The 18,813-nt window shown below is 52.6% G+C and overlaps 1 protein-coding gene across 2 annotated transcripts; it reads left to right on the forward strand.

The window, feature by feature from the left end:
- The first annotated feature begins 5,278 nt into the window (after window positions 1–5,278).
- On the forward strand, window positions 5,279–8,999 carry LCN1 (lipocalin 1). Of its 2 annotated transcripts, none has more exons than XM_047769640.1 (7): window positions 5,279–5,418; window positions 5,696–5,826; window positions 6,225–6,295; window positions 6,746–6,856; window positions 7,545–7,643; window positions 7,826–7,852; window positions 8,836–8,999. In XM_047769640.1, exons 1-6 carry the CDS (start codon window positions 5,329–5,331, stop codon window positions 7,849–7,851), a joined length of 528 nt encoding a protein of 175 aa, XP_047625596.1. In that variant the 5' UTR covers window positions 5,279–5,328; the 3' UTR covers window position 7,852; window positions 8,836–8,999. The 2 variants fall into 2 exon arrangements, with proteins under 2 accessions (XP_047625596.1, XP_047625597.1); XM_047769641.1 differs by lacking the exon at window positions 8,836–8,999 and adding an exon at window positions 7,960–8,045 and having other exon boundaries at window positions 5,282–5,418.
- The last annotated feature ends 9,814 nt before the right edge of the window (window positions 9,000–18,813 follow it).

The following is an 18,813-nucleotide window of genomic DNA, read 5'->3' on the forward strand; positions in this document are numbered from 1 at the left end:
GGTTTGTCAAGAGCCCTTTCTTCTTCTGTCTGTTTTGGGGTTTTTTTGTATTTTGATGTACTGTGTCTTCAAGTTCACAATATCCTATATGTTCTAGGCAGGTTACTTCTTTAATTGTTCTTATGTTGGTTCCCTTCTCATCCCAATGGATGTGTTTTGCCTCAAATTACGTTTTGTTCCGTTGGTATACTATTTTAACTAATTAATTTATTTTTCTTTTTAGGGCCACACCTGAGGCACATGGAAGTTCCCAGGCCAGGGGTCGAATTGGAGCTGCAGCCTACAGCACAGCCACAGCGACGTGGGATCTGAGCGGTGTCTGTGGCCTATGACACAGCTAAGGATACTCCTCCACTGTCTTTGGAGTTGGGTTGAGTCGTCCACTGGATCTGGTAGTTTTCACTTTTTTCCTGTTTACCCTTGCTGTGCTGCAGTTCTCCCTAATATTCTTGGAGGAGATTTCTCTATTTTGCTCATGACCTCGTGTGTCATTTCAATCTGGGATCTCATGTCATTTCAGTTCTGGGGAATTCTGAGCTGCTGTGTTGCCTTTTGCCATTTTTTTTTGATGCTTTTCTTTCTAACTCCTTTTTCATATGTATTCTCATGTTTACTACCTTCTCTTCATGTGTATGTGTGTTCATGTGTGCTCATGTATGTATGTGTTTCTTGTTTTTTGTGTGTACAGGTTACATGTGCACACTTATATGTATGTGTGGTTCTTACTTTTAAGAGCTGCTGCCCTCTAGGTGGTCTCCTCAATACCATTTGTCACCAGGTGTGTTCTGGAGACACAGCCTACTCTAATATCTCACCTTCTCTTTCGCAGTTTTCTGTTTCCATTGATTTCATTGGTACTGTCTTCCAATGTACAAATTCTCTTTTCTACTATGTCAAGTTCTCTTTTTAATTGAAATACAGTTGATTTACAATGGTGTGCCAGTTTCTGCTGTACAGCAAAGTGATCTAGTCATACTTATATACACATTCTTTTTCTCACGTTATCTTCCACCACAGTCTATCCCAAGAGACTGGATTGCGTTCCCTGTGCTGTACAGCAGGACCTCCTTGCTCATCCATTCTAAATGTCATAGTTTGCCTCTACTAACCCCGAACTCCCTGTCCATCCCTCTCCCTCCTCCCTCCCCGTCGCAACCACAAGTCTGTTCTCTATGTCGTGAGTCTGTGTCTGTTCTGTAGATGGGTTCCTTTGTGCCATATTTTAGATCCCGCATGTAAGTGATAGCATATGGTATTTGTCTTTCTTTTTCTGTACTGTGTCAGGTTCTGGGTTTATCTACTGAGTTTTGTGTTTACTGCATTATTCACCTTCAATATTTATAACGATTTCTACTTCCTATCTCCATGTTGTTTCTTTTCTGGCCAGTTCTAATTTTATAATTTCTAGTGCATTTTCATATTTAGGCATCTTTATCACACTACCATGCTTTTAAAGCATTTTTCATGCTAACAATGAAATATTAGAAAAGGAATACAAAGATACAATACCTTTTAAAATCACACCCCAAAAAATTAAATTCCAGGGAATAAACCTGACCAAGGAGGTGTAAGACTTATATGCTGAGAACTATAAAACATAAATCAAGGAAATTAAAGAAGATTCAAAGAAACAGAAAGATATTCCATGTTCCCCAGTAGGAAAAATTAATATAATAAAAATGGCCATACTACCCAAAGCAATCTACAGATCAATGCAATCCCTATCAAATTACCCATGACATTTTCAACAGAACTACCACAAACAATCCAAAAATTTATATGGAATCACAGAAGACCCAGAATTGCCAAAGCAATTTGTCCTGAGGGACAAAAACCAAGCAGGAGGCATAACTCTCCCAGACTTCAGGCAATACTACAAAGCCACAGTAATCAAGACATTGTGGTACTGGTACCAAAACAGACATACAGACCAATGGAACAGAATAGAGAACCCAGAAATAAACCCAGACACCTATGGTCAATTAATCTTTGACAAAGGAAGCAAGAACATAAAATGGGAAAAAGACAGTCTTTTCAGCAGGTGGTGCTGGGAAACCTGGACAGCTGCCTGTAAATCAATGAAAGTGGAACACCCCCTCACACCATGCACAAAAATAAACTCAAAATGGCTTAAAGACTTAAACATGATAAGACACCATCAAACTCCGAGAAGAGAACAGAGGCAAAACATTCTCTGACATCAACCTTACAAATGTTTTCTTAGGTGAGTCTCCCAAGGCAATGGAAATAAAAGCAAAACTAAACCAATAGGACCTAATCGACTGACAACTGACAAGCTTTTGCATAGCAAAGGAAACCATAAACACACACACACACACACAAGACAACTTACAGAATGGGAGAAAATAGTTTCAAACGATGTAACTGACAAGGGCTTAATCTCTAAAATATGTAAGCAACTTATACAACTCAACAGCAAAAAAGCCAACAACCCAATGGAAAAATGGGCAAAGACCTGAATAAATAGACATTTAAGATATACAGATGGCCAACAGCACATGAAAAAATGCTCAACATCCCTGATTATTAGAGAAATGCAAATCAAAACTACTATGAGATACCATCTCGCACCAGTCAGAATGGCCATCATTAATAAGTCCATAAATAACAAATGCTGGAGAGAGTGTGGAGAAAAGGGAAGCTTTCTACATTCTTGGTGGGAATGTAAGTTGGTACAACCACTATGGAAAACAGTATGGCAGTACCTCAGAAAACTAAATATAGAACTACCATATGATCCAGCAATCCCACTCTTGGGTATATATCCAGACAAAACTTTCCTTGAAAAAGACACATGCACCTGCATGTTCACTGCAGCACTATTCACAATAGCCAAGACGTGGAAACAACCTAAATGTCCATTGACAGATGAATGGATTAAGAAGATGTGGTATATATACAAAATGGAATACTACTCAGTCATCAAAAGGAAAAAAATAGGAGTTCCTGTCGTGGCACAGTGGTTAACAAATCTGACTAGGAACCATGAGATTGCAGGTTCAATCCCTGGCCTCGCTCAGTGGGTTAAGGATCCAGCATTGCCATGAGCTGTGGTGTAGGTCGCAGATGCGGCTCAGATCCTGCATTGCTGTGGCTCTGGTGTAGGCCGGCGGCTACAGCTCTGTTTAGACCCCTAGCCTGGGAACCTCCATATGCCATGGGAGTGGCCTTAGAAAAGACAAAAAAAAAAAAAAAAGAACAAAATAATGCCATTTGCAGCAACATGGATGGAACTAGGGATTTTCACACTAAGTGAAATAAGTCAGAAAGAGAAAGACAAATACCACATGATATCACTTCTATGTGAAATCTAATATACGGCACAAAAGAACCTTTCCACAGAAAAGGAAACTCATGGACAAGAACAGACTTGTGGTTGCCAAGGGGGAGGGGGCGGGAGTGGGATGGACCGGGAAATTGGGGTTAATAGATGCAGACTATTGCCTTTGGAATGGATAAGCAGTGAGATCCTGCTGTGTAGCACTGGGAACTGTATCTAGTCATGTATGATGGAGCATGATGGAGGATAATGTGAGAAAAAGCGTGTGTATATGTATGTGTGACTGGGTCACCTTGCTGTACAGTAGAAAGTTGACACAACACTGTAAACCGGCTATAATGGAAAAAAATAAACATTTAAAATTAAAAAAAGCAAATGACGTTGCTGTGGCTGTGGCGTAGGCTGGCAGCTACGGCTCCGATTCAACCCCTAGCCTGGGAACTTCCATATGCCGTGGGAGCGGCCCAAGAAATGGCAAAAAAGACCAAAAAAAAAAAAAAAGCAAATGATATGCATCATAAAACATCCTTCAAAAAATTAAAAAATAAAGTGTTTGTCACACTCTTCGTTATTTGGAATATGTTCCTGGGCTGATTGTTCTCTCTCTCTCTTTTTTTTTGCTTTTTAGGACTGCACCTGTGGCATATGGAAATTTCCAGGTTAGGGGTCAAATTGGAGCTGGGGTCAAATTGGAGCTGTAGTTGCTGGTCTACACCACAGCCACAGCAACGCCAGATCCCCGACCCACTGAGCGAGGCCAGGGATCGAACCCACATCCTCATGGATACTAGTAGGATTCGTCTCCGCTGCGCCGCAACGGGAACTCCTGATTGTTCATCTTAAATCTGCTTTTCTTCACCTGATGTTCTGTGGGCCATTTGTCTCATTTCAAGGTGAAGATGATGAATCGGTGCTCCTTCTCTGTCACCTGTTGTCATCACCCTCTGCCAAGCAGTTTTGTCGTAGCCCCTGCCCCCCACCCCGGCCCACGCTTCTGCTCTGCTGGTGCAGAGGGAGTCACGGCTACCCCTCCAGCTCAGAGGTGAGCTTGGGGCTGCGTGTCTGTCCACTCACCTTCCTGGGCCCAGGCTTCAGCTCCAATCGCCTGTCTGTGCTTCTCTTCCATCCTGATTTTGTGCATGTGTGTGCATGTGTGTGTGTGTCTGAACACATGTGTGTGTGTGTGTGTGTGTCTGAGTGTGCGTGGGTCTGTATATGTGTATAAGTGTGTGTATGTTCTGAGTGTGTGTCTGAGCCTGAATGAGTGTGTGTCTAAGGGTGTATGTGTCTGTGTCTGGATGTGTGCCTGAGCGTATCTGGGTAGGTGTGTGTGTCTCTGGTGTGTCTGAGTGTGTGTGTGTCTGAGCGAGTTTCTGAGCGTTCCTATCTGAGTAACGTGTGTTTGTGTGTCTGAGCGAGCGTGTGTGTGTGCGTGTGCGCGAGGTGCATGTTGGGCACACACGTGTGTACATGTACGTATATTCTGTACCCGCTGTCTCGTTCTTCCCCTACATCCGTGTGTGGAGCAGGGTGTGTGTCGCGGTGCCTACTTGCTGCACACTTGGGAGGAGTGTAGGCCTCCCCTAACATACATGGTCACGTGCACACAATAGGTCTCTTTTCCAGTCCTGAAGCTGAGGCTAAGCAGCCGCCCAGGGAACCCTCTCTGATCCAAGCCTCGTCCTGCCTGGCAGCGAGCACCTCAGCCCGGCCCCAGCACCGTGTGGCTCCCTCCCAGACCCTCCCCTTTCCTCAAAGATGCCACCTGCGAACCCCTCCCTCTAGACGGGCAGCGCCGGGATGTGACCCTCAGGGCTGAATGAGTGTCGTTCAGCCGCGTCTGACAACGCTGACCTTTAAGCAGAATTAGCCAGTCTGTGGCCAAGAAGGGATTGGCCGATGCCCTGTGCCAAGTTCCGTGGGGACCCTGGGCCCAGGGCTATAAAGGGCGGCCGTGGGAGGGCCAGCCCAGCGGTCCGGAGCCCGGGAGCCGCCTGTCCTGTGGTTGTGAGCCCAGACCCCGGACGATGAGGACCCTGCTCCTGGCCATTGGCCTCGGCCTCGTTGCTGCCCTGCAGGCCCAGGAGCTCCCGGCCGTGGGGCAGCCGCTGCAGGATGTGAGGCTCAGATGGGGCGATGGGGCAGGGGGGGCGGCAGGGAGAGGCGCGAAGCCCACCCCGGAGGCAGTGGTCAGATGGAGCCACAGGGGCCTGAGCCAGACCGGCCCAGGGTGCCACTCTGGGTGGGTCTGGCCAGGGTGCTGGGCGTTTGCGGGGGGAATGGTGGCTGGGAAACACAGCCTGAGCTCCAGCCTCCACGGGGTGGGGCAGAGTCTGGGGCTGCAGAGTCGGGGTAGGGGATCAGCCGGAGCCTGATGGGAGGGCCTTTCTCCAGCTGTTGGGGAGATGGTATCTGAAGGCCATGACCTCGGACCTGGAGATTCCCGGGAAGAAGCCCGAGTCGGTGACCCCCTTGACTCTCAAGGCCCTGGAGGGGGGCGACCTGGAAGTCCAGATAACCATGCTGTGAGTGTCGCCTCCCGCCTTCCCCTCCCCGCACCAGGAGGGCGGGGGTCTCATGGGGTGTCCTTCTCAGCCCCTTGTGTGACACTTAGCCCTGGACAGCTCTGGGGGGAACCATCCTAGAGGGGACAATGTCTCACTGGGGGCGCCGTGCAGGGGACAGACCCCGGATGAAACCCTGTGGGTGGGAGGGGCAGTGCTGGGAGACCCAGGCAACTGCCACATGCCAGCTGATGCCTGGCCTGGAGGTGGCTGACACGCCATCGTCCCTCCCCCCCGGGGCTATCACGGACCCCAGGCTGCCTGTGGCTGCTGGGCCAGGGGGACCGGAGCCGGGACTGGGCCGGGTCTCCAAGGTGGGTGACCCCCAAGCAGCATCACACATGGCTTCTGTGTTCCAGGATTGACGGTCAGTGCCAGGACGTGACACTGGTCCTAAAGAAAACCAACCAGCCCCTCAAGTTCACGGCCTGTGAGTCCCGGGGCCCTGGCCGGGGGCAGGGGTGGGGACGGCCAGTGAGTTTCTGGGACAGTCTTGCAGCGTGAGGAGCCCTACTGCTTTCTGACCCTATTAAATGCCACCCTCTCCTCCCACTGGTCCATTTGCCTTAATGATATGAACCCCTGACGCCAGGCGTGACGGATTTGCCCCGGGAGGGACTGGCCTGTCCCGAGCTCCTGCTGGGGGTCATAGCTGTGCCAGGTCAGGCCCAAGAGCAGAGCTGAGCTCCCCAGGCTCCAGCCTCTTTGAGCCTCCCTCCCCCGCTGTCACCCGCTGGTTGGGGGGTGACCACCTCTCCAGTGTGGGCTCTCTGGGGACGTGGGGGCCCCACAGCCTGGGGGGTCGGCTGGGGTGGAAGCCCTGGGCAGGTGCCCCGGGAGGGTCCTGGGCTTGACCGGGACCGTGGCCCGTCCTCCGCAGACGACGGCAAGCGCGTGGTGTACATCTTACCGTCCAAGGTGAAGGACCACTATATCCTCTACTGCGAGGGTGAGCTGGACGGGCAGGAGGTCCGCATGGTGAAGCTTGTGGGTGAGCATCCTGCATCCCCGCCCCCGCAAACCCCGCCCTCCTCCCCGTGCTTCCTGCTCTCAGGAGAAGCCCCTGGAGGAAGCCCTCATTCCCACCCCCCACCCTCCAGGTTCAGTCTCAGCACGGAACACGAGAAGTGCTGAGAGCACGGGGACCCCAACGTCACAGTGTCACGGGCGGCCCTCATGCTCACAGGGCAACTCGCAGCGTCACCCACAGCCCTGTTCCTTTCGGGGGTCTCCCTGGGGGAGCCTGCCCTGGGAGGAAATTCCAGCTCCTGGGGCTTAATTCCAGGGAGGAGCCTCAAGGAGGCATCAGAGAGACAGGACTTTCCCTGATGGCAGACAAGAGGCGCCGAGCAGGTCACCTGAGCGCCTGTGGTGGCCAATAGCCACGTCAACGTCGGTCCAAGGGGGGCTGCGTGGACCCAGGGGGCCTGGAGGGAGATGCGCCCCCTCTGAGGCTGGGCAGGTCCTTACACCCAGGGAGAAGTCCAGGTGTGTCCACTCCTGGCTCAGCGGCCCTGAGGTCCAAAGGCTCCTGGGCCTACCTCTCCAGCCAGCTCTCCTCCCAACCAAGGGCCCTCCGGGTCCAGCCCCACCCTGGCACCATCACTCCCCAGGCTGGATGGAGACGCCCGAGCCTCCCCCTTCCCCCCTCCCCCTCCATCTCTTGGTTTCATCGACAGGAAGAGACCCAGAGAACAACCCAGAGGCTTTGGAGGAGTTCGAGGAGGTGGCAAGAGCCAAAGGGCTAAACCTGGACCTCGTCAGGCCCCAGCAAAGCGGTAGGAAGGACACATGTGCCTGGTTTTGCCTGGTCCCCCTCAGTGGACCCATCAGGGCCACTTGGCGGGGCCATGTGCCTTTGATGGGGCTTTGTCCTTCCTGGGGTCGTGGGAAATGTTGGCTGATGGGGGCAGGGGGCCGGACCGATGGATTCCCTGAACCACGTTTCCCTTTTCTACAGAAACCTGCTCTCCAGGAGGGAACTAGGGTAAGTGAACAGCTATAGAGGACGCTCGAGGAAATCAAAGCCTTGGGGACCGTGGGACCTGCAGAGGCCACGTGGTTGATCCCCCATCCCTGCTCCCACCTGGGCAGGAGACCCCACCTGGGCCAGGCAGGTGGCGTGTTTGCTCCTGGGCTCATCCTGGCACCTGGGCATCGCTGTCAGACTCCGTCTCACAGTGTAAGTCCTGGGTGGTTGGAAAATGCTTCCTTTTTCTTTCTTTTTTCTTTTCTTTTCTTTTTTTTTTTGTCTCTTTGGGGGCCACACCCACAGCGTATGGAAGTTCCCAGGCAGGGTAGGGGTCCAATTGGAGCTGCAGCTGCTGGCCTATGCCACAGCCACAGCAATGCCAGATCCGAGCCACATCTGCAACCTACACCACAGCTCACGGCAATGCCAGATCCTTAACCCATTGAGCGAGGCCAGGGATCGAACCCACGTCCTCCTGGATACTGGTTGAGTTTATTGCCACTGAGCCTCAATGGGAACTCCCGGAAATGCTTTTTGAGTGAGCTGTCCATGGGTTGGGTGCAGGTGGGAAGACATCTGCCTCCCAGAACGTCCCCCAGGTGCTTGCCGGCAGGTGTGAAACCCCTCCTCAGCCCTAAAGAGTCACCATGACTCTGTTTACCCGATGAGCTGCTTAAAAGATTCCGAGCTGAGGCTCCTCGCGTGTGATACTTCTGACTTCCGGGTCCCTTACCGGCTGCACATCCTGTTGGGATCTGGAGCTTCAGCAACTTGCCCAAGGTTACCTGCCCAGGTGTGGGCAGAGCCTGAGTCCAGAACAGGGTCGTGTTCTTCCTTTGCCCTGTCAGCCTGGAGCCCCATCACAGGTGGCCTTGGAGGCATCAGGGCTGCCTACAGGAAGGTCCCCTTTTGCTCAGAGCCAAAGCACAGAGCCTGAGAGAGCCCTGCCCCTGCCCCTGCTCCCTCCCGGCCCCACTGACCCTCCCCCTCCTTTCCAGGGCAGGGCACCAAGGCTCCACGCAGCCCTGGGGGCACCACCAGAACCCTCCATCCTGCAGAACGTGGAAAGAGTTCCAGCCTCCGGCCTGGCCGCCCCCTCCTGCCCCCCCAGCCTCCTTCCCCCCTCCTGGTTCCACATAAAGAGCTTCAGCACCCCCAGTGACTCTGCCTGTCTGTGGGGTCCTGCAGGTGGGCTGGGACAGGGAGGGGGTGTGGAAGCCAGGGTGGGACCGCGGGAGGAGCCACTGATGTCTTCAGGGTCCTGAGGTGAGCGTGGGGCAGGCGCAGGGCTGCGGCTCTGCCCGCTGTCCCTGGGGGTCTCCGCAGGCCTGCGGCTGGAGGAGCTCAGGGCCTGGTGGCTGTGTGGGCAGGGCGCGGAGCTGCAAAAGCAAGACCTGTCCCTCTCAGAACAAGGTGGACCCTGAGCCCTGGTCCATGTCTGCACAGGCTGGACAGGTGACAGGGAGGGAGACATCAGCTCCGAGCAGGGGTGCGGCTGGGTTGAGCCGGGGCATCGGAACTCCTGCCTCTGGGTGCCTCCTCCCCAGGTCCGCGCCTGGGCAGGTGTGGGAGGGTGAGTTACCGCCCTGGGGGCCCATCCCTGCAAGCGAATTTCTTTGGACACCTTCCTGGGGATTCTCCGTGTTTTACACGATTGAAAGGTTCCCTGCTGGGGCGACATGGCCCAGCGAATCTCAGAGATGAGATGCCGAGCTGCACCATTCACAACGCTGAGCACAGGGGCCTGCCAGGCAGGGCCACACAGGGGCTGTGTGACACAGGGGCAGGGTGACCAGGGGCAGGGTGACACAGGGGGACGGCTCATGTTTGCCCCACCGGCTCCCTGTGGACTAGCCATGGCGAGGACTCCAGGAGCTCTGGGGCACAGAGGCTGCCCTGCCCACTGCAAAGTCTCTGCAGGAGCAGGGTCAGCACAGCATCCGGGGAATACCTAGTGTGCAGGGACGTGGCGGCACAGACCCGGAGCACGGAAACCTCTCCCTGCGGCCTGGACCTGCCTCCTGTCTCCTGAAAGGGTGCTGGGCCTGCCCCTTTCCTGCCCCGGGGAGGGCGGCTCAGAGCATCTTCTTGATAATCACGGGATCAAGCTGACACCGCCCGGTCGGTCCCCAGTGGGTGGGAGAGTGCGTGGGGGAGGCACACCCTGGCCCAGACAGGCACAAAGACGCCTCTGTGAGGCCCCAGTGTCCACCCGTGGCTCTGGCCTCTGGCTGGGGTCAGCCCTGGGCCCCAGAAAGGCACACCAAGCTCAGGTCCTGCGCTGTGGCCGGAAAGAGAAGGGGGCTCCTTGTTCAGAGAGAGCAGAGCTGTGGCCCCAGGAAAGTCCGCAGTGAGCGCCTCTTCTGATGTGACAGCTGTTGGGTTAGGTCTCACCCCAGACGCCTCTGGCCATTTGCCTGGAGGCGCCCAAAGGTGACGCAGGAGACCCAGGCCAGGTCAGGCCCCTCTGGGATCCCACCCAGCAGCCCTGGGTCCCCTCCCCCTGGGTGTGGGAGGATTGATGCCAGGAGGGCCTGCAGTGACATCAGGTGAGCAGGCCAGTGAGAGGCCAGAAGCCTGGTGGGCTGATCATGTTCACCCCCAGGTCAAGGTGGCTGGACGGGGCGTGGAGATCGGGGGCAGTGCCCATCTGCCCGAGGTTTGTCCCAGGTCCTGGAGATGGGTCTCACTGCAGCCCTGGGCCTGATCTGGGAGTGGAAGGGTCAGTGGGCAGAAAAGCATCCCCTGACTTCACAGGAGACCAGCAAAGAGCTGGTTGACGGGGACACACACCATTTTTCGGAGAGAAGGGCTGAGAGGCCAGCACAGGCTGCGTGTGAGGGCCTGGAAGGGGCCTGGGAAGGCCACTCGCCCCAGCTCCTGCCAGGACACCCAGAGGCAGCTCAGAACCCACCAGCCCTGCGAAGAGTTTCATCACCTGGACGGACTCCTCCGGGAGACCTAGAGGCAAGTCGGGACCCCCCAGCCCTGCAGCAAGAGCCGTCACCTGCACTTGCACCTGCACCAGCTCCTCCAGGAGGCCCAGGGCAGCTCAGGCCCTGCCAGCCCTGCAGGGGGAACCCGCAGGCACCACGCTCAGGGCCGGCTCCCCAGCCACACTGTCAACCCCCAGTCCCCCACCAGAACTTTCTGTCCCCTTCCCTGTTATTGTTTGGGGTCTTCCCCCCCTAATTTCTATTTTTCATTGTACAATTTATATAGTGTCTTTTTTTGAGGTTTTAGATTGAAAAGAAGAAAATGTAAGGCTTCTACTGAAACTACGGGCATCGAGTGCACCCACCGCGCTGCGTAACCTCCATGCCGTCAAGATGCAGAACATTTGACTCTGAAAGGAAACGCGGCCAGGAGCCCTCACTCCCCGCGCCTCCCTTCCTCAGATCCTGGCTGGCTTCTCTCTGTTCCTTTCCCCGTTCTGGATGTTTCCTATACACAGAACCATACAATAGGTAGCTTTTTGCGAAGCCCACACATTTTAAGAGGGATTATTCATTTTCTTCTTTTTTTTCCCTTTTCTTGGTCTTTTCAGGGCCGCACCTGCGGCATATGGAGGTGCCCGGGCTAGGGGTTGAATTGGAGCTGTAGCTGCTGGCCTACACCACAGCCCACATGGGATCCAAGCCGCATCTGTGACCTACACCACAGCTCAGGGCAATGCTAGATCCTTAACCCACTGAGCAAGGCCAGGGATCGAACCTGTGTCCTCATGGATGCTAGTCAGATTCGTTTCTGCTGAGCCACAATGGGAACCCCTGTGCTTTTTTTAAAAGAGCATCTTTCTTACTTGAAAGGAAATGTCAGATGAATTGGAGATGTACAAAATGAAGCCATTTCAGTAAATATGATCTCAGAGGAGAGACGCTGTTCTAAATGTGTCACCAAGATGACTTTTTTTTTTTGTCTTTTTGTCATTTCTTGGGCCGCTCCCGCTGCATATGGAGGTTCCCAGGCTAGGGGTCGAATCAGAGCTGTAGCCGCCAGCCTACGCCAGAGCCACAGCAACGCAGGATCCAAGCCGCATCTGCAACCTACACCACAGCTCACGGCAACACTGGGTCCTTAACCCACGGAGCAAGGCCAGGGACCGAACCCTCAACCTCATGGTTCCTAGTCGGATTCGTTAACCACTGCGCCACGACGGGAACTCCTTAAAGGTATCTCTTGATAAAAAGTTTTCAATTTTAATCATCTCCAATTTGTCATGATTTTTAATTAATTTTTTGTTTGTTTGTTTTTGTCTTTTTAGGGCCATACCTATGGCATATGGAGGTTCCCAGGCCAGGAGTTGAATCAGAGCTACAGCTGCTGGCCTACACCACAGCTCATGGCAACGCCAGATCCTTAACCCACTGAGGGAGGCCAGGGATCAAACCTGTAACCTCACAGATCCTAATCGGATTTGTTTCCACTGTGCCACTATGGGAACTCCTCTCATGATTTTTTTAAATAGCCAGTATATGTTGTTTAAGAAATGGTTGCCTGTCCAAGATCCTGGGAATATTTTCCTAAGGTATATATTACTATTGTTTGAAATTTTCACACTTATATCTCAAATACACCTGGTAGTGGTTTCTATTTAGGGTGTGATATAAGAACAAAGATGAATTTTTCCCTATGGATGCAGGTGGATAAGAAGGGGACCCTGGGATATTTACTCAGAGGTACAATCCCCAGTGCTCTGAAAACCTCTGACACAAAATGCCCACATGACCGAGTCTGTGCTGGACTTTAAGTGGAATCAAATATCATGTACTCTTTTTTATTGTGACAAAAATCATAACACTTAATTTACCATTTTAACGATTTTAATTGTACAGTTCAATATGCCACAGCCACAGCAACGCCAGATCCCAGCCACATCTGGGACCTACACCATAGCTCACGGCAACGCCAGATCCTTAACCCACTGAGTGAGGCCAGGGATTGAACCTGCGTCCTCATGGATGCCAGTCAGGTTCGTTTCCGCTGCACCACGATGGGAACTGACAGTTCCATAGTTTTATGTGTATTTACATTGTTGTAAAACAAATCTCTAGAGTACTGAATCTTGCAAACCTGAAGCTCGGTACCCTAAGCATCAGGCCACCTTTACTGCTGCCCCCAGCCTGCCAGGAACCACCGCTCTAGTCCCCATTCCCAAAAGCAAGACTACTTTCCACGCAACCTGGAACTGAAGTCACACCCTGTCTTCAAGGCATGGGCTTATTTCATTTAGCAAAATGCCCCCATGGGTGCATGTGTCAGGACTTCCTTCCTTTTCATAGGTCAATAATACCACGTTTTGTCTACCCACTCAACATGGTGGACCTTGCGTTGCTTCCATCAGCTCCGGCGTTAAAGCGAGCTCCAGCTTGAACCCCACAGCTAAGACCATTTCCGCCACCAGTTCTGGCACCATTACCAGAGTTAGAGCCAGCCCCAGTATTAGAGCCAATTCTACAAGCAGCTCCGGCACGACTGCGAAAGGCTGTGCTCTTTTCCTGTTTCAGGCAAGTCACATGGAAAGGCAGGTGGTGAGATTTCCCGCTCCTGTTGAGTCAGTACCACGTCAAGATCTAGCGCTCATCCGGCTCCAGCACTAGGTCTAGTACAATTCTGCAGACACAGCTACGGAACTGAAAGCAGCCCTGCGGCTAGAGCATGTCTAACATTGGCTGTAGTGCCACCCTCAGCTGCAGCCCCAGAGCTGGCGCCTACTACACCAGCAGTTAGAGCAGCAACCTGGAGACATAGCCAGCTTCTGCACCTGGTCCAGGCGGAGAGCTAGAACCATCACAGGATTCCCTGCCATCTATGTAACTAGAGCAAAGCTAGAGTTATTCTGACCTACAAAGCCAGAGCCACCAAAAGCACCACAGTTTGCACCAACTGTGGATAAAAGTCAGCTCTGGCATCAACTACAGAACTAAAGCCCCCCCCCACCAGACACCTGGACCAGCTCCACAGTGAAGGCCTTTACAGGTGCTGGTTCTTGCACCAAATCTGGAAACAATGCCAGAGAATTAGAGTCAGCCTGAGAGCGAGAGCCAATTCGAGGACCAGCTCTAGCACTACTCCCTGCGACAGAGCTAGCGGCAGCCCCAGCTCAGGCACAGCTCCTGGGCCAGTGCCAAGGCCAGAACCGACAGCATCTCCAGCCCCAGCCAGGGCATCAGCACCCTTGCTGGCACCATCTCCTGCATTGCCCTCAGCACCAGCGACCGAGCTCCAGCCAACACCAGCTCCAGGACCAGAGCTGCCTTTCACTTCACCCTTACTTTTCTCTCTTATATGACCTTTCGGTTGTCATATTTTGTGTTAAACTTCCGAGTCAATAAATCAGAGCCTTGTAATTATTTTAAATGGTACAATTCGGTGGCATTACCTACCTTCTCTACGCTGTGCACCGTCACCCCCCAGTTCCAGACCTTTCGGCCACTCCAGGGGAAACCCCGTCTCCATTAAGCGGTCGTGCCCCACTCCCACCCCCTCAAGGCCTGACGACCTCTAATCTGTTTCCCGTCTATGCATTCCCCTGTCCCTGCCCCGGGGCCCCCTCACGATTTCAGCTGACTCTCGCCTGTCCCTCCCTACAGCGGGGAAGACCCGAGAAAATGCCAACATGTTCTAAGCTATGACCTCTGTCACTGCCTGCGACTGTGTCCTGACAAAGACGACCTTCAGCGAAGGGGTGAAGGTTGGGCATGGAGCCAACTCTGCTCCCACCCCCCGCCCCAAAGCAGAAGGGACTCAAGATTGCCAAGGGCATCTTAGCACTGGCCAGTCACATGGCTGCCCTCCCCAGCATCTGTCAAGTTAGGTCATTAAGCATTTATACACCCGAGTGACCAAGGTCAGGTGGGCACCTTCCCCCCAACCTGCCAGCCCAGGTCACCACCAGGCCCAGTTTCACTCTGAACCTCTCCTGCTGCTGGCTGGACACCCGCCAGTCAACAGGCTGACCTGACCTCCCAGTGCCTTCTGACCTCTGGGATCCAAAGGACTAGCTGACTTTGCCAAGGAGAAGTGCCCATGGGCACGACGCCTTGTGCCCCTCCCAGGCACTGCCCTCTGTGCACTTTCCTCCCAAGTTCCGTGGGCCACTCAGACACCCGCTCACCCTGTGCATTCAACCACCGCAAAGCAGCCCTTCCCCCAGTCACCAGGGCCCCAGCACACAGGTCAGGACCAGGGATAGCTCCCGCCCCACCCTCTAGGACCAGCTCAGGGGAGGCCAGACCTCTGCCCACGTGCTCACTGTGCACTCGGCCGGCTCCTCAGCTTCAAAGAGGAGGAAAGGGTATGAGCTTTGACGCAGAGTCTTCTGATGTCCAGCAAAGCAAGGTGACTGCACCGCCCCTTCTCCTTGGCAGCCCTGCCCAGACCCTCCGTTCCTGGTACCAGACACACCCACAAAAGGAGGCAGGATGCCCCAGGGCCTGGACAGAGCTTCTAGAAGCCCATGAGCTGGGCGCCAGCCTGGGGGGCCCTGCAGGGTCCAGAGACTCTGCAGACTGGGCTGCTCCCCACAGTTACAGAAACTGACCTCCGCTTTGTGTGGTCCTCAAAGGTCCGGCATCGCCTCGGCCCCGAGCCTCACCTCCCCTCTTCTGCCTCAGCCAGGCATCCACAAACTCTCTGTCTCAGGGGTCTGCCAGTCCAGCTCCTCGCTGCAGCTCTGCGCCCAGCACGTGGGCAACACTGCTCCCTCGCATCAGCCGGGACTCGCACAATAGCAACATGTGCTACAGCGTCCCTGTGACCTCGGCAGGCCAGGTGTCCTCTTGGTCCCCTCTCTCAGGCCTCTCTGGACACAGACCTCTTTTGAACGGCTGCTTTGACAATGAGCTCAGCAGGGCCTTCCTGGTGGCATGCCCATCTCTGAGAGGGGCTGCCATAGGCCCCCACTGTACACAGGAGGAAACCGAGACAGGCCTCGCCTAGAACCAGGACCAGCGCCAACAGCAATGGTAGAGTTCGAGGCAATGCCAGGTTCAGAGAACAGCCTGGCTGCCCCACTGGCTCTGGCATGAATTCCTGGGTTAGGCCCCATGACAGCACCAGCTCTGGCACCAGCTCCAGGGGTAGAAACCGCTCCACCATCAGCTCCAGCACCAAAACTAGAAGTAGGAACATCTCTAGTACCCGTCTGAACATGAACTATAGAGACAGAGGCAGATTTACTGCCAACTTCTGTGAAAACTCCAGTGATAGTTCTAGCACCAGACCTAGAATTGAAACCAGCTCTAACACTAGCTCCGCAACAGCTTGTTGGTTCTGTGCAAGCCCAGAACCAACGTCAGCTGCCACAAGAGCTCTACCTCCAACACCAACGGTAGAAGCAGCTCAAGCACCACCACCGCCAGCATCCAGAGACAGGCACGGCTCTATAACCAACTCTGCTGTCAGCGCCTATCGCCAGCTCTAGAGCCAGGAGCTGCTCCAACACCAACTCCAGAGAAAGAACCAGGGTAAGTCTCAGAACCAGAATCAACTCCAGCTAGAATCTAGCTCTCACCCCACCTCCTGCCCTGGAGCCAGCTCTGGAACCCGCTGCGGAGCTATGGCTGATGCAGGCTGCAGAGCAGGCGTCAACTCGAGCACCAGCTCTCGAGCTTCAGCCTGTTAGTTACCATCCGCACTGACAAGAAGCTCTGAACCCACCTCCAGCAGCTGCTCGTGAAACACCGCTACAACGGCTCCAGAACCAGTCTTCCCATCCTCACCTGTGAAGGCATCCTTTTCCTGTTTTTCTGGGGTTTTCTTTTTTCATATATTTTATGGTTGCCTATATTTTATGGGTTAACTTTGATGCAAAATAGAGTTTATCTCTTTAAACATATTTAACTATACAATTCAGTGGCATAAACTACCTTTATTGTACTGTGCAGCGCCACCGCCATCCAGTTCCAGGGCATCTTCATCACCCCCAAAAGAAAGCCTACGCCCACTGAGCATTCACTTCCCATTCGCCACTCCCCCTACCCCCTGGCAACCACTAATCTGGCACCTATCACTCTTCATGTTCCTATTGCTATAACCCTACGGTATGGGGCACCTTTTGCGTCTGGCTTCTTCCACTTAGGATAATGTTTTAGAGATCCAGGGGGTTGAACTTGTGCCACCTAAAAGACAACGCCATATCATCAACGCATTGTGCCACAGCAGGAACTTCTGCAGACAAAATCTATAAACATTTTATACCATTCTCTGGGTCTTCTTCATACACTCTTGAGATTGTTCTTTCATTCACAAACGTGTTTCAATTTGATGACGTCCAACTTATCTTTTTGTCTCTTGTACAATTGTGTCATATTAAATATACTATTGCCAAATATGAGCGTATGAGGCTTAGCCCCGTATTTTCTTCCAGGATATGCTAAATTTGGGGTCTTAAATTTAGCTCACTGATCCATCTGGAGTTAATTTAATGTGGTGGGAGGTAAGGCTCCATCCTCACCCTGTTGCATGTGGGCATCCACTTCTCAGCATCATTTGTTGAAGAGACCGTTCTCTTATTAAATGATCTTGACATCCAAGTTCAAAAATCAATCGCTTGCTTTTACTTCTTGATTCTCAATTCTTTTTTTTTTTTTGGTCTTTTCTAGGGCCACACCCACGGCATATGGAGGTTCCCAGGCTAGGGGTCTAATCGGCGCTGCAGCCGCTGGCCTATGTCACAGCCACAGCAACACCAGATCCAAGCCACATCTTTGGCTTACACCACAGCTCAGAGCAATGCTGGCTCCTTAACTCACTGAGCGAGGCCAGGGACTGAACCTGAAACCTCAAGGTTCCTAGTCGGATTCATTTCCACTGCGCCACGACGGGAACTCCTTGATTCTTAATTCTGCTGATCTGTCATATCTAACTGCTCCTGCCAAACTTCTTTAGGATATTGAAACCAAGAGGCAAAAGTGGGCATCACTGACTTGTTCCTGTTCTTTGGGAGAAAACTGCAGTCTTTCTCCACTGTGATGTGCCTATGAGTTCTTCTTACAAACACCCATTGTCACGTGGAGGAAATGCTCTTCCATTTTATGGAGAACACGTACTATGAACAGGCTTGGTTTCTTCAAGTGCTTAAATGCATTCTTTGCATCAGTTGAGACGACCATGTGTTTGTTATCAGGCAGTGTATGACAATGATTAATTACATTCAACAGCCCTTTATTCCTGGGATAAATCATACTTGGTCCTGATGTAGAACCCTTTCAATGTGAGGCTAGATTTTGCCTGTCAGTGTTTTGCAAAGGATTCCTGCATCTCTATTCCTCGTGGATTTGGGCTCATAGACGTCTTTTCTCGTGAGGTCACTGGAGTCAGGTTAACGCCAACATCACAAAATGAGTTAAAAAGTGTTCCCTCCTCGGGTACTTTTTGAAGAGTCTGGGAAGGATCAATCTTATGTCTTAAATGCTTGAGACAAGACACCAGTGAGGGCATCAGGTTCTGGGTTTTTCTTTGTTGGGAAGTTCTTATTACGGCTTCGGTTTATGTACTTATTACAGGTCTACTTAGGTTTTCCATTTCTTCTTCAGTCAGTTTCAGGAGTCTGTGTTTCTAGGAATTTATCCATTTCATCTATGTTGAGCAACTTATTGGCATCAAGCGGTCCCACATTTGTCAATTTTTTGTAAATTTTTTAAAAGAAAGAACTGTTGGTTCCATTGATCTTCTCCAGTGCTCCCCTGTTCCCTTTATCTCTGCTCTAATTTTCATTATTTCCTTTGTTCTGCTGACTCTTCGGTTTACTTTGTTCTTCTTGGTCTAGCTAATCAAGGGTACCTTCTCACAGCCCCAAACAATAGTCAGCCACAGGGCCAGTCTCCCCATGACCGGGTTGTTGGGCAGATAAGCAATTACAGACTGGCGTGGACCTGCTACCAGGGCACTTTCTACCCCAACTGGTCATCCAGGCCACCCCCAGAATACAGCTTCACCTGAACCTCTCCTGCCCCCAGGCTTTGATGCCTGCC

This window comes from Phacochoerus africanus, chromosome 2 (assembly GCF_016906955.1).
Source record: "Phacochoerus africanus isolate WHEZ1 chromosome 2, ROS_Pafr_v1, whole genome shotgun sequence".
Lineage (NCBI taxonomy): Eukaryota > Metazoa > Chordata > Mammalia > Artiodactyla > Suidae > Phacochoerus > Phacochoerus africanus.

What these genes read in the sequence shown, in the direction of transcription:
- LCN1 (XM_047769640.1), top strand. Translation starts at nt 5,329, where the DNA reads ATGAGGACCCTGCTCCTGGCCATTGGCCTCGGCCTCGTTGCTGCCCTG. An exon ending in GAAGTCCAGATAACCATGCT is followed by an intron (nt 5,827 to 6,224) that starts GTGAGTGTCGCC and finishes TCTGTGTTCCAG; the next exon opens with GATTGACGGTCAGTGCCAGG. An exon ending in CGTCAGGCCCCAGCAAAGCG is followed by an intron (nt 7,644 to 7,825) that starts GTAGGAAGGACA and finishes CCTTTTCTACAG; the next exon opens with AAACCTGCTCTCCAGGAGGG.